The 12,828-nt window shown below is 53.1% G+C and overlaps 5 protein-coding genes across 5 annotated transcripts; all 5 read left to right on the forward strand.

Moving 5' to 3' along the window:
• Positions 1-205: 205 nt before the first annotated feature.
• On the forward strand, positions 206-1,216 carry J4E78_007644 (uncharacterized protein; the record flags this gene model as incomplete). Its single annotated transcript, XM_049368249.1, has 1 exon — positions 206-1,216. The coding sequence occupies one exon, from the start codon at positions 206-208 to the stop codon at positions 1,214-1,216; it is 1,011 nt and encodes a 336-aa protein (XP_049219903.1).
• Positions 1,217-2,437: 1,221 nt separating this feature from the next.
• J4E78_007645 (uncharacterized protein) lies at positions 2,438-4,383 on the forward strand (the record flags this gene model as incomplete). Its single annotated transcript, XM_049368250.1, has 2 exons — positions 2,438-3,111; positions 3,159-4,383. The coding sequence occupies 2 exons, from the start codon at positions 2,438-2,440 to the stop codon at positions 4,381-4,383; spliced, it is 1,899 nt and encodes a 632-aa protein (XP_049219904.1).
• An 822-nt stretch (positions 4,384-5,205) lies between these two features.
• Positions 5,206-6,826, forward strand: J4E78_007646 (uncharacterized protein; the record flags this gene model as incomplete). The annotated part of the gene is made up of 2 exons (XM_049368251.1): positions 5,206-5,585; positions 5,641-6,826. The coding sequence occupies 2 exons, from the start codon at positions 5,206-5,208 to the stop codon at positions 6,824-6,826; spliced, it is 1,566 nt and encodes a 521-aa protein (XP_049219905.1).
• Positions 6,827-7,394: 568 nt separating this feature from the next.
• On the forward strand, positions 7,395-8,496 carry J4E78_007647 (uncharacterized protein; the record flags this gene model as incomplete). The annotated part of the gene is made up of 2 exons (XM_049368252.1): positions 7,395-7,494; positions 7,589-8,496. 2 exons carry the CDS (start codon positions 7,395-7,397, stop codon positions 8,494-8,496), a joined length of 1,008 nt encoding a protein of 335 aa, XP_049219906.1.
• A 2,573-nt stretch (positions 8,497-11,069) lies between these two features.
• J4E78_007648 (uncharacterized protein) lies at positions 11,070-12,426 on the forward strand (the record flags this gene model as incomplete). Its single annotated transcript, XM_049368253.1, has 2 exons — positions 11,070-11,251; positions 11,481-12,426. The coding sequence occupies 2 exons, from the start codon at positions 11,070-11,072 to the stop codon at positions 12,424-12,426; spliced, it is 1,128 nt and encodes a 375-aa protein (XP_049219907.1).
• Between the last annotated feature and the right edge of the window lie 402 nt (positions 12,427-12,828).

Below are 12,828 nucleotides of genomic sequence, written 5' to 3' on the forward strand. Positions count from 1 at the left end.
AGTCCGGCACGAAAAGTCTTGGACAACTTCACAACCGCTATCTCCGTTGACGCGGACGAATCTTGGGACGCACGGTTAAGCTGATAGGACTGCATTCATCGGCTACAGATACTTTATCAACGACAGCCTTCGCGGTTGTTCACGCTTTCTCTTTAGCATTACATCTTTTTGTAAAACTATCTACTTCATTCCAATTCTCGTCATCATGGTTGCTCTTGACATTGTTCGCGCTCACAACGCATCGCTAAAAACCCTATCCCCCAATCTAGTCGCAGTATTCGTTGGAGGCACGAGTGGGATAGGCTTCTTCACTGCTCGCGAATTCGTCCGCACGACCACATCCCCACATGTCTACTTGATCGGCCGCAACGCTACAGAAGCCAGCAAGATTATGGATGAGCTCAACTCGATCAACAGCTCATCCCAGGTTAGCTTCATCCAAAAGGACATCTCGCTCTTGAAGAATGTGGACGAGGCATGTAGTGAGATCAAAAGCAAGGAGGAGCAAGTCAATGTGCTGTTCATGACGTGCGGATACCTCACGATGAAAGGAAGAGACGAGACAGCCGAGGGTCTGGACAGGAAGATGGCTGTGCAATACTACGCACGAATGCGATTCATCTCTCAACTTACACCGCTCCTCAACAAGGCCTCTGAGACTAATAACTTGTCTCGCGTGGTCGCTGTTCTGGACCCGCAAGCTGGCTTGAGACTCGGAGGCCTTGACTATTCCGACCTCTCCCTCAGACATAACTTCAGTCTCAGAAACGTCCTGCTCCATGCAAGCTCTATGACGTCTCTCTCCATGGCTCACTTGGCTAATCAGAATCCAAAGACGGCATACATCCACGAATACCCATCTGGCGTCGAGACAGGCGTAACGCGAGAACTCTTCGGTCGCTTCAACGACACTGTCATGTCTACGCTGGGTGGACTATTTCGACGCTTTCTCTTCGTTCCACAAGTGGAAAGCGGCGAAAGACACTTGTTCGCTGCCACGGCGCCGCGATACGCCCCAAAAGCGGATAGCGCCACCACAGACGTTATTGGAAGTGATGGTGTGAAAGGCAGTGGAAGCTATCTGCTGAATTGGAACGGGGACATCCTGGCAGATACCAAGAAAGCGCAGAAGCTGAGGGAGGAGGGCGGGCTGGACAAGGTCTGGGGGCATACACAAGAGGTTATGGGCAAGATCGAGGAGAGTGGAAGGTTTTGACTTGAGCGGCAATCTGTTATTAGAGTTTGATCGCTGGGCTTGACGTAGGATGGAGCGGGCCGGGAGAGCAAGCCATGGGACCAGGACAACTGAGTCGCGCTACGCGTGTGGGGCATATCGATAGGCGCACGTCTTCAAGGTTGCGTGATGCTGAGGCAATGTTGCTGGCCATGCACGAGGCGCAGTTTGTTGGCGTTGGTGAAGTTTCTGCTCTATCTGGAATCAGCCAATATCAGACCTTGTTGTGTTTGTTGGAAAAAGAGCGCGCGATGACGCCAGATGTGGGCGCATATAGGGCTGCTGTCTTTCTGCGACGCGACATCGTGGGTGTCCCCAGGAGGGTTGTGTCGGATCGGAATGGCATTCATGCGCTCCTTGCCTACCAGAAACACCTGGCTTCTGCGCCCTCAGCGCGGCACTGGGCTCTCGAGATGAGCAAGCTAGCGTGAACCCCTATTCATGTGCGTGACGATCACCAGGGCCCGGGTCCCCAGCTGCATGTCGCCGGCGGACGATAACGATTACACAACACTGAGCTATCGCGTGCCGAATAATGACTGGCGCGCGTGCAAATTGGGCGCTGTCGCCCGTGGTTGTCTGGTTAGGCCAGCTGTTTCGCATTGATCTTTCGGGCGTGCCACCCCCGTCGGCGTCACCATCGTCGTTTCCCGTTGTGCATCCAACCTCGAGAAGCCGCGGCCAATGGCAGGCGCCGTCCAGCCTTCTCCTTCCCGAGACGCGTCACGCCGTGTTGACGTTGGTGTAGTCGTTGTGGCGGTCTGTTCGCCATTCGCCCTCCAGGGCTATTTGCATGCTCTCGTCCTCCTAAACTGCACTCTGTCGCAACGCTGCTACCGCGCATTCCTTTTTGTGCAGAATCCGGGGGTGCCATTGCGCGTATCGTTCCTGCAGTAGTGCCTCGGGCCTTAAGGTTAGTCAGAGGCTCTAACCAGACCCTGGGCCCCCGACCCGCACGCGCCATTTGGATGCGCGTTTGACCAAGTGCTGACCTTGGGATACAGCCGGCTGCTCCTCCTCCAATTTCACTTGCCCTCGCACTAGGACGCCAGACGCTTCCGAATTGCTGTGCCGTGCGCAGGACAGCCCAGCCCAGCAAGACCCAGCAGGACTGCTTACCCACTACGCTGCAGTCCTCGATTGCTAAGATTACACGCGCGCGAAGTGTGAGCCACTGATATTAAGAGCCCTCTGCTGCCCACCATGGCCACCACCATCGACGACCGGTCCCCTAATCCACCTAATACCAATACCTCGGCCTACAAAGACGGCTCACCTGACCCCTCTGTCCGCCCCTCTGCAGCCCAGTCCCAGTCCCAGTCCCAGTCTTCCGCCGACCAAACAGGACCGCGCCGTTCCAGCTTCAACTTCTTGCGCCGAACCAGCGGAAAAAGCTCCTCTGAAATCCGCGGCAGCAGCACCAATCGAAGCGTCTCCGGCGGCAAGATGAGCAGGAAGCAAAAGGCACTCGCCCAGGAGGAGGCTCTCCGCAGGCAGCGCGAAGCTACCATGCTGCCTAAGCAGCCGCCGCGCCTGCCTTCCCACTCGGCCCTTCCCCAGCTCGCGACGTTCGGAGGTGAGGACACGCGCCCAGACTCCATTGCCATTGTCTCCAACAAGGCCGGCACCTACAACCCCACTGCCCACAACTTCAGCCGCCCCTCGACCGACACCTACAGGATGGCTCCCGCTCAACCCAGCCCCGCTGTGGCGCCGCCCGTGCCAGGCTCCTCGCCTTCGACCTACATGGATTACGATCCCTACCCGAGGACCGAGAGCATGACCAACCGCGGTCGCTACAGCTATGCCAGCAGCCAGATCAGCACTGTCAACAGCCCTCGTCGTGTGCGGAGGAGGAAGGATCCCACGCCTTTCAAGTATGTTTTGTCACACAGCTGTAGATACCGAGCTGACCATTACCTAGCATTCTTGTCATTGGCACCAAAGGCTGCGGCAAGTCTTCTTTCATCGAGTTTCTCCGCACTGCGCTCGCGCTCCCAGCTCGAAAGCGCCCAAACACTCCCTCGCCGCCTGCTACCGCCGTAGGTGGTGGAGACTCGCCTTTCACTTCCGAATTCCTCGAGACCGAAGTTGATGGCGAGAGAGTCGGCGTCACGCTCTGGGACTCTGAGGGCCTCGAGAAGAACATTGTCGACTTCCAGCTGCCCATCATCACCTCGTTCCTCGAGTCCAAGTTCGAAGACACTTTCAGCGAGGAGCAGAAGGTCGTACGCGCGCCAGGTGTTAAGGATACACACATCCACTGTGTCTTTCTCGTTTTGGATCCAATTCGCCTCGACCAGAACATAGCCGAGGCTCGCAAGAAGTCCAACATTGTCAATGCTGGCAGCGCCATCTTCGGTGGTCTAGACGATCGTCTCGATCTCAACATACTTCGCGAGCTGCAAACCAGGACCACCGTCATCCCAGTCATCAGCAAGGCAGACACAATCACCGGCGCGCACATGCGCTATCTGAAGAAGACTGTCTGGGACACCATCAAGCGCGCAAAGTTGGACCCCTTGGAAGCTTTGAACTTGGACCTTGGCGACGATGACGAAGACCCCGACCGACTTGATGAGCGCGACGAGGACGAATACGAGCAGTCGTCTGAGGGCGAAGGCAAATCAGAAGTTCTGAACAAAATCCTCGAGCGATCTTCTTCCGAAGCTGCGCGCTCCATGGCTTCCTCCAGCTCTTCGACCAGGTCGCACTCCCCTCCCACGTCGCCCCCCAGCGCCAGGAAAGGCCACAGCCGTAAGCCGTCCGCCATGTCCGCCTCGATCCACAGCGAGAGTGCAGAGACTCCGTTCTTGCCTCTCAGCATCATCTCGCCAGATCCTTACGACCCCGAGGTCGTTGGTCGCAGATTCCCATGGGGCTTTGCCGATCCTTACAACCCAGAGCACTGTGACTTCGTCAAACTCAGGGAGAGTGTTTTCAGTGATTGGCGCTCTGAGCTACGCGAGGCTTCCCGTGAGCAATGGTACGAGGGCTGGAGAACCACTCGACTGGAAAAGGGCAGACGACGGGTCGTTACATCGGACGGACCCGCCTCCAGGCAGCTTTCCGTTCCTGCGACCAATGGCCGGGCAGCCAGCGCTGGCAGCCGCGAGTATCGCCCATATCGCCCTAGCAACGATTTCTAGATATCTCGACCCTCAGACCCCAGGCATCTTGCCATACCCGCGGCATCATCGAGTTGGATCCACGACAAGCAACATCGCTGCACAACGCGATCATTCAATCTCTACCCCACGAAGCATCTTCCGAACCTTCGTCATCCATCACAACTCACACCGTACATGTTCACACTTGGAGGTCTCATACGCCTTTTCCTATATCAGTCTGCATCTGGAAGCTTGTGTTTTCATCTGATTTTAAAATTGCGCATACCCTTTTTCTTATTGTTTAGTATATTCTAGATTCATGCCGTTCCGACAAAGTTCATTCCGTTTCACAAAGGATCCGGGTGGTCGATACGTTATTCACGCTGAGCGTAGCCTTTGATAGTATTTGGAGCAATGCGGGAACAGCTTCAATGTGTATTTAGCAAGCGATCGGGGGATCGGTGGAGGGATTGTAGCATGCTGATCGTACGTCTTCGGGAGCAGTAAAAAAAATTGTATTTTATGAATCATTCGTTGCTCTTGCTTGTTGACTGTGATCATCCAAGCTAGTATTGCTTGATCCACACTCGCAAGAAACAAGCTAGGATCAAGGTACAAATTGTGATAAACAGTACGAAGCGCAGGACCAGTGTCGATAATGTTCGTTGTGTCTTATCCCGAGATACTAGTTGGCGGGCCGGACTCGTTCTCTGATTGACCAATCGCCATCTCGTACCTCGCATCGTGCATGTCTTGCGCGCAGCGACCATCGTTCGGCTCTCAACGCTCGTCATTAACGAGACCTTCTCCATCTGCAATGGCTCCCTGTATCCCGCCTTGAGCGATTAATAAATACAAGGCATGCACCATGCTGTCTTTTCTGCTCTGGCAGCATTCGTTCTCGTCTGCACCGCGTTCACGCTCTTCTTTCGGCTACCTCAGGATACCGATATGACTTCCTCACGCAGCTATGCATCGCTGCTCTTTGCTTCGATAGCTACCACAGCGGTAGCTCAGAATGTAACAAAGGTAGATTTGGGTTGGTACGCACCTAAGAAGAGCTGGGTTAATGATCTTGACCAAGTATTGAACGGGACCGGCACCAATGGGTTCGTGTTCAACAGCTCGCAGCTGCCTGTCGGTGTGGACTATGGGACGTACAACTGGTGCAATATGCCTCATGTACGGAAGAATGAGTATGTCAAGGTAGATGACGACTTCGAGCTGGCGTACGTGGAGGTGTAAGTTGTCCTACAATCCCAATCAAGCGAGTGCGTCAACTCACGTCCTACATAGTATTCATCGCCATCATAAGCGAACACCGTATGCCTCGAATACCTTCCCCAAAGAGTCATACCCCTGGTATTGCTCTGACCAAGGTCTCTTCTACTACGGCGAGCCTCTCAATCCTGCTGGCAACACGTCGGCGTCAACATACTGGAGCGTCTACACCAATCCCATCAACCCCTTCGCCGCGAGTGGTTTCAACGGGTCATGCCAATTCCCTCAAATTACCCGCGAGGGGCTCGACGACTCTCGACAGCATGGCAAGGACCTCTTCGGCGTATACCACGACCTGCTCGGTTTCCTCCCCGACAACATCAACGAAAAGACAACCTGGCGCGTCTCCAACAACGTCATCACCAGCCAAGTCGCCGGCATGCTAATCGAAGGCATGTACAGCCCCAAAGAAAACGTGCCCCTACACGTCCAACCCTCCACCATCGACTCGCTAGCCCCATCCTACTCCTGCCCAGCCGCCACCTCCCTCTACAGTTCCTACGGCGTCGGCAGCACAGCCGCAAACTGGACGCGACATCTCACCGCTACAGCGCCTCTCTTCGCCTCTCTCGACGCTATAAGTGGTGTGCCCACTGATTCATCAGAATGGCACACCTGGTTCGACCACTACTACGACAATCTCTCCGCCCGCCAATGTCACGCCAAACCCCTACCTTGCAACATCACCAACTCCGCTCTCTGCGTCTCCCAAAACCAGGCCGATACCGTTTACCGTCTGGGACAATACGAGTACTCGTTTATTTACCGAGACTCTCCGCTTTCTTTACAAGCGGCAGCTGCTTCCTACGGCGTCTACATGGCAGAGTTAGTACAAAATATGCGCTCCGTACTAGCGGATCAGAGTCCAGTTCTGTACAGACACAACGTTGCGCACGATGGTTCGTTGGCCCGGTTACTCAGTTTCCTGCAGGTGGAACAGATGGTCTGGGTAGGCATGGGTTCGGAAGTCGTGTTTGAGGTTTATCGGAGGAAAGGACATGAGACTACTGGTGGTAGCAGTGGGCGTGACAAGGCGTATCTACGTATTCTCTGGGGAGGACAGGTGATGAGGAGCTCGAATCCCAGTCTGGGTAATAAGGATGGGGAGGTTGATATGATTGACCTGGAAGTGTTTTTGGGGTATGTGGATGGTTTGGTGGGGAGGCGGGCGAGTATGGTTGTTGGGAACTGTGCGGAGTAGGCATTGATGGATGATTTTCTGCATGTATACGAGATATGAGGGTCCTGGATAAGAAAGGAAGCAGTGGTAACCGGGTTTGTTGTTGAGTCTTTCATTGATACGGGTTAGGCCTCATGTTCGCACATCTGGTAACTCCAATCAGAGAACTGGATATGACGAATTTTTTTCTCTAGGCTAAGCTTGGCTTACTAAACGTGAAGAAGGCCGTGTAGAAGTCGTAAGCGAAGGATTTGTTAAGATGCAACATGCATGTAAGCATGCTGTCAGCTCGGAACCCGCCAATAGAATGTGAGGCATTTGACTAGCGAACGGGGGCAAGGATCTCACTACTTCTCGAACTTCTGATAAGGTACTTGGTTTGTTGAATGCAGCGATTTGGAATATACGCACTAGATGTGATTCTGTTTATTCAGCATAGCAGCATGTTGGGCTTCTGCGTGATGTATATATTGGGTCGACGAGTCGCTTTGACGCAAATATCCGACTTATTTGCTTCAACCGAACAAGACTGTAGCTGTCTAGACAAGAAGCACGATACAAAGATTAAGGATCTGTAGATTCGTTCATCATGCCACTTTCGACAAACCCGGAGGTACTGGAGACGAGCAATGGTCTTGTGAGCACTCTGCGCGGTATGGCCGGTGGCGCGCCGCACAGTTTTAGACCAGGTATGTAATTCTTCCTTATTCTTTACCTTCTCCTTGCTTAACCCTTTCTGGGTCACTGTTCCAAACGCAATCTATAGCTGACACATACAACCAGCGCACGCAAAAGGACATCTCCTTACCGGAACGTTTACTCCCAGTGCCACGGTATCGGACCTCACTACAGCCCCGCACTTCAACACGCCTTCCACACCAATAACCGTTCGCTTCTCTTCCTCCACCGGTTTCCCCAAGATCGCAGACACGGACCCCAATGCCAATCCCCGCGGCATTGCCATTCGCTTTCACCTACCGCCCAAGGAAGACGGGCGAAGGCAACACACAGATATCGTTGCGCACTCGACGCCACACTTCCCCACACGTACCGGCGCCGAGTTTCTAGAGTTCCTCAAAGCGGCAACGGGGCAGAATGCGGGAGAAGCGGTACCTGAGTTCCTTGGTCGCCATCCCGAGACAGCGAGATTCCTACAGGCTGCGAAGCCTAGTCCAGAGAGCTTTGCGACGGAGGAGTTCTTCGGTGTGAACGCGTTTAAGCTTGTCAAAGGGGACAAGGTTACTGTGGTGAGGTACAGGATTGTGCCTATGGCCGGAGAAAAGCATCTCGACACCGAGGCACTAAAGGAAAAGTCTGAATCCTACCTGTTCGACGAGTTGAAGCCGCGTTTGCAGTCTGGACCGATTGGATTCAAGCTGTTGGCTCAAGTCGCCGAGGACGGGGATGTGACGGATAACGCGACGGAAATATGGCCTGAGGCGAGGAGTATTGTAGAGCTAGGCGAGATCCAGATTGAGAAGACGATGGACGACGCGGAGAGCGCGAAGCAGCAGAAGAGCATCATCTTCGATCCTATTCCGCGGATTGATGGGTTACAGCCGAGTGACGATCCGTTGTTGGAGGTGCGCGCTAGTATTTATCTCATTTCGGGAAAGCAAAGGAGATCTGCGGAGGAGCCAGCTAAGGCGGAGGATGCAGTTGCTACTGGTGCTGCGGTGGCTGCTACGTGAGGAGGTTCTTGGGGGCTGGATAGGCGGAAGGTACGAAGGTATGCGCGAAATGAAATGACTGGAATGCAGTTCTTCTTGCGCATGGAACTGATCGTTTTTGTGGCTCAACGAGATGCTGGTTGGATCGCTGGACCTGAAGACCTCGATTGCTGACGTTTACTTCGGCGACCTAAGTCCATTTGGTTATGTGAAAGCGTCCAATGGAGATTGAAATGGAGTCACGTTCCAGTAGGAGTAGTAGTTCCTTACTGTTCTTGGACCCTTGATCCGGCGCAGGGCTGATATGTAAGGGTGCAGCCATAGCCGCAGCAACAACGGCGAAGTCGTGCATCTGTTTTTGTGCCGAAGGTTAACCTAGAATTGAGCAAGTGCCGTGCACAGACTCATAGCCATATATCCGGGACCCTCTAAGGGGGCTATCCTTCCAGCTGGTACTGGGATGGCAGTGTTTATTGGGAACTTCGTCGAATCCGGCGACACTCAGGGTGACCCTAGCAATACTACCGCCATTTTGAGCAACATCGCAAATCTATTTGCCATACAGCAGCCCTCTCGCCGTATGAATCTGACTGTGAATTCGGGGCGAGTCTGGGGTACACCGGATGAGTCGGTATAGTCAGCGCCCTTCGTCGTTGAGTATCGGGATGATCCGTCTCACCGGCAGGGTCGCGGTGGTCGAATAGTATCTCGTTGGCTGACCATGCGATGATCTAAGACCGTTCTTTGTTCTCTTATCCTTCGAAAAAGAGGCTTGACTACTTTGCTGCATGATTGCAGTCAGCTTCGAGGGTGAAATGCTATTCGCCGGGTAATGGTTAGTGGTGGGTGAAGGAATTTTGTGATAGGACATCGTAGGCGAGAATGACCTTCCATCATCAGAGGAATGGCCACCGCTCTCAGCCTAGTAGAAAATGCTATGTGACCAGACGACTACGTGAGAGGTTGGTGGTGTGTGATGGGTTCCCTAATTGATGTGCTCAGTAAGCACTCTTTGCGTGTTGAACATCATCAAACTGGGACTGGTGATCGATAGTCCTAACCAACGTCTGAACAGTATTGAGCTAGATCTCTGCTACCAGTCAGTTGGAAAGGGTCTTTGTGAGACTGCACATTGCCGATGCCGTAGCATCCGAGGCTGTGCCGTAGCCGTGAGGTGATCCGATGTATCTGAATCTTACATGTCCAGCCTGTGCATACCGTACGCATCTAGCTAGCTGAAGTAGAAGGCTCTTTGTTCTAGGGTAGAGGGTGCAGGCGCGACCGCAGTTTTAGAGGACGAGGACGTGCAGTGGTAAAGACTGCCGAATGAGATGAAAGTGGAGCTGCGGGGAAGATGACGGGCTGGCTTGGCACGTCCCACGTCGTGGTCTCGACGGCGTGCCTCCCAGATCGCAGACCTCTATTGGTATCATTTTTCTGCTATCGATTCTCTGGCCTCAGCTTTGTGGACTGCAAACAGCCTGCGCGCCACCATACAGGGTTCTTTTCTCGAGAAAGCCAGTACGCAGCAGTTGTTACCAAAAGCAGCAATGGCTTACGGCAACCATGCCCTCCGCAAAGCTCGAGACAGTAGTAAGCTATATACCAGCTACTCGAACGTAGGGAAGGATTGAGTTGTGCATTATCTTTATCTACTTCACGCTATTTTTGACCATTCCCGTACCTCTTGTGCCCACCCTGTGGAGCAGATTTACCACGCTACTGCCGTGCACAAAACTTCATTCGCCGGGAGACCGACTTACGAACCGACATAGTGGCTCAAGTTCATTTCTTGCATTTTTCCTTTCCTCTTGCGGACCCTGTACGACGTTGTGCGTAAGGGTTTCGTTGCGTTCGTAAGCGCGTTGTACACCAAATCTACGAAGCAATCTACATTCTTACAGGCGGAGAGTCCGTCCTCCTAGCTGGGAAGTCAATATTATTTGTCTCGATCACGTTATCCTGCGTTGTCAGTCGATCCGCTTCCAGATTCGAAGGTCTTTCATCCCGTTCATACCGGTTATCCTCCACACTCGACCACGGCCACCCTTGTTGGCCCTTATATCGACTATACTGGCTGTTTGCGCATGGCTCCTCGCCTAAACTGTGCATCTCGTCGGCGAAGTCGTTCGTCGTCATTGCAGGGCCGATACTGTGGCGCTCTCCGGGATATTTCACAAGTACTGCGGCGGTCGGCGGGATCAAATAACTACCAAACACGATTAGTCGCACTCGAGTGAATCCGGGAAATACTTTCAGTATCACTCACACGCTAGAAACGCACCAGATTAAGCCAACCTTGGCGCACACTTCCTTCTCTGCAAAGCACAACACGCTGTCTCGACGACTTCCAGACATGCCTACGCCACTATCACCCCACAAAGACTTTGCGCTTGTCATCGCCACGAGAGCGGCGTCCGGACTTTCCGTCATAGGCTCAACAATTATCATCACTACTTTCGTGTGTTTCCCCTTCTTCAGAAAACGTACGTTGACTTGCTTCGATGCGTTACAAGAGCTGATATAGCGCAGCAATTAACCGTCTGGTATTCTTCGCGACATTCGGGAACATCTTGACGAACATCGCGACTTTGATGTCGATTGCAGTCTTACCAAAGGATTCTGAACCCCCGTCCGGTCTCTGCGAGTTCCAGGGTCTCATGATCCAATGGTTCTTGATCACAGATGCGCTCTTCTGTTTATCGATGGCTACGAATGTATTCCTGGTGTTTTTCTATGGATACGATGCCCAGCAACTTCGCCATTTGGAGAAGTGGTATGTCGCTTGTAGTTATGGGATCCCAGCTTTACCAGTCCTCGTCTACTTCATCTTGGGTAGAACGGGAAACGAGATTATTGGATCAGCAACTCTTTGGTGCTGGGTATCGTCTGACGTCGAGTGGATGCGGATCGCATTCTTCTACGCTCCTACCTGGTAAGTCCAATCCTCGTCAAGCCAAGCGCACGACTAATTGCGCCAGGATTGTTATCACTACGACTATCAGCATCTACATCATCACCGGCTATCGGATCTGGAGGAAGAGGGCCGAACTGCGCTCCGTTTCTCGAAGCTCGCACCAATATCTAGCCAGAAACTCCTTCACTGCTGCTACCGAGAACACTACCCCGCATCCTTTCGTGGGTGCAAACAACATCGTGGTGACGACACAAATCAAATGCGACGTCCAGCCGGAGGACGCTATCTCACGCTGTGTCTCTCCCGAGCCGGATCAAAGCTCCATCAATTCATTTTCGAGCACCCGTTTGCTTTCCACGCCGAGCAAACACGACGATACGACGACTGAAGCACTACCAGCCTTGAATGCTGCTCGCACGTCTAGGATACAGATCGAGGATGTTGAAGCGCAGCGACATCCACACAACGGTACGAGAGGTCGGAATGGGTACAGGGCGACCGTCATTGCGACAAGCCCTGCAGAAACCTCGGCAACCCCAACTACATTATTGACAACGCGTCCCGTCGCTAAGCGGACCGCAGAAGGTCATGCTGCAGCAATGGCATACTTCCAAGTCGCCTTCCTCATGTTCGTAGCCTTGCTTGTCGTCTGGCTACCCAGCAGCATCAACCGCATGTACCAATTCACGCACAGAAACCGCTCAAGCTTCGCTCTCAACATCATCTCCGCAATCGTCTTGCCTCTTCAAGGAGCCTGGAACGCCACAATCTACATCTTCACAACCCGCGCCGAGTGCAGAAGAGCTTGGGGTACGGTCAAATCCAAGCTGACTGGCAGCCCATTACAACATCATCTGCGACGAGATGCCTATCGCAAGGAAACGATGACGAGCTCTCGCGACACGCAGGACTCTGGTACTGAGATCGCGCTAGATGATTTCCACAAGCACGACGTCCGTGTACGTCACGCTGAGGTGTCGAATGGCCAAGCCACTGAAGAAGGCAGAGCTCAGCGTCATCCAGAGCCCTGGTGATGCATCAATGTTTCTCCACGTCGTCGTACTACTGTGGCGTTTCAACAGTGCTACGTGGCTCGCGTCAGCTCACTGTGTTTCGAGTCATCGTGCCTTGACGTTTTGTATCATCATTTCTTATTTTATTAATGGTTCTCTATTCTTGGGTTGCGTGTAGCTTACTGTCATTCCGGGTGTTTCCAAGGTTCGGCGGATCATTCGTTTTGGAACTTGAGTTTCCAGTCAGTCGTTATCATGATACCCCTAAGTTTTTTGTACGGCGTTATACTAGATCAGGGGCGATCTATTGGGCCCAGGGCACACAGAAGAGGGCGGTACAGCCTCAATGGCTCTGGGGAACTTGATTATACTTGTGTTGCAGCGAGGAGAACGAAGTATCTGCTCTGTTGAAGCCAATATCAT

The sequence above is a fragment of the Alternaria triticimaculans genome (genome assembly GCF_023758025.1).
Source record: "Alternaria triticimaculans strain BMP 0046 chromosome Unknown scaffold_12, whole genome shotgun sequence".
Classification (NCBI taxonomy): Eukaryota; Fungi; Ascomycota; class Dothideomycetes; order Pleosporales; family Pleosporaceae; genus Alternaria; species Alternaria triticimaculans.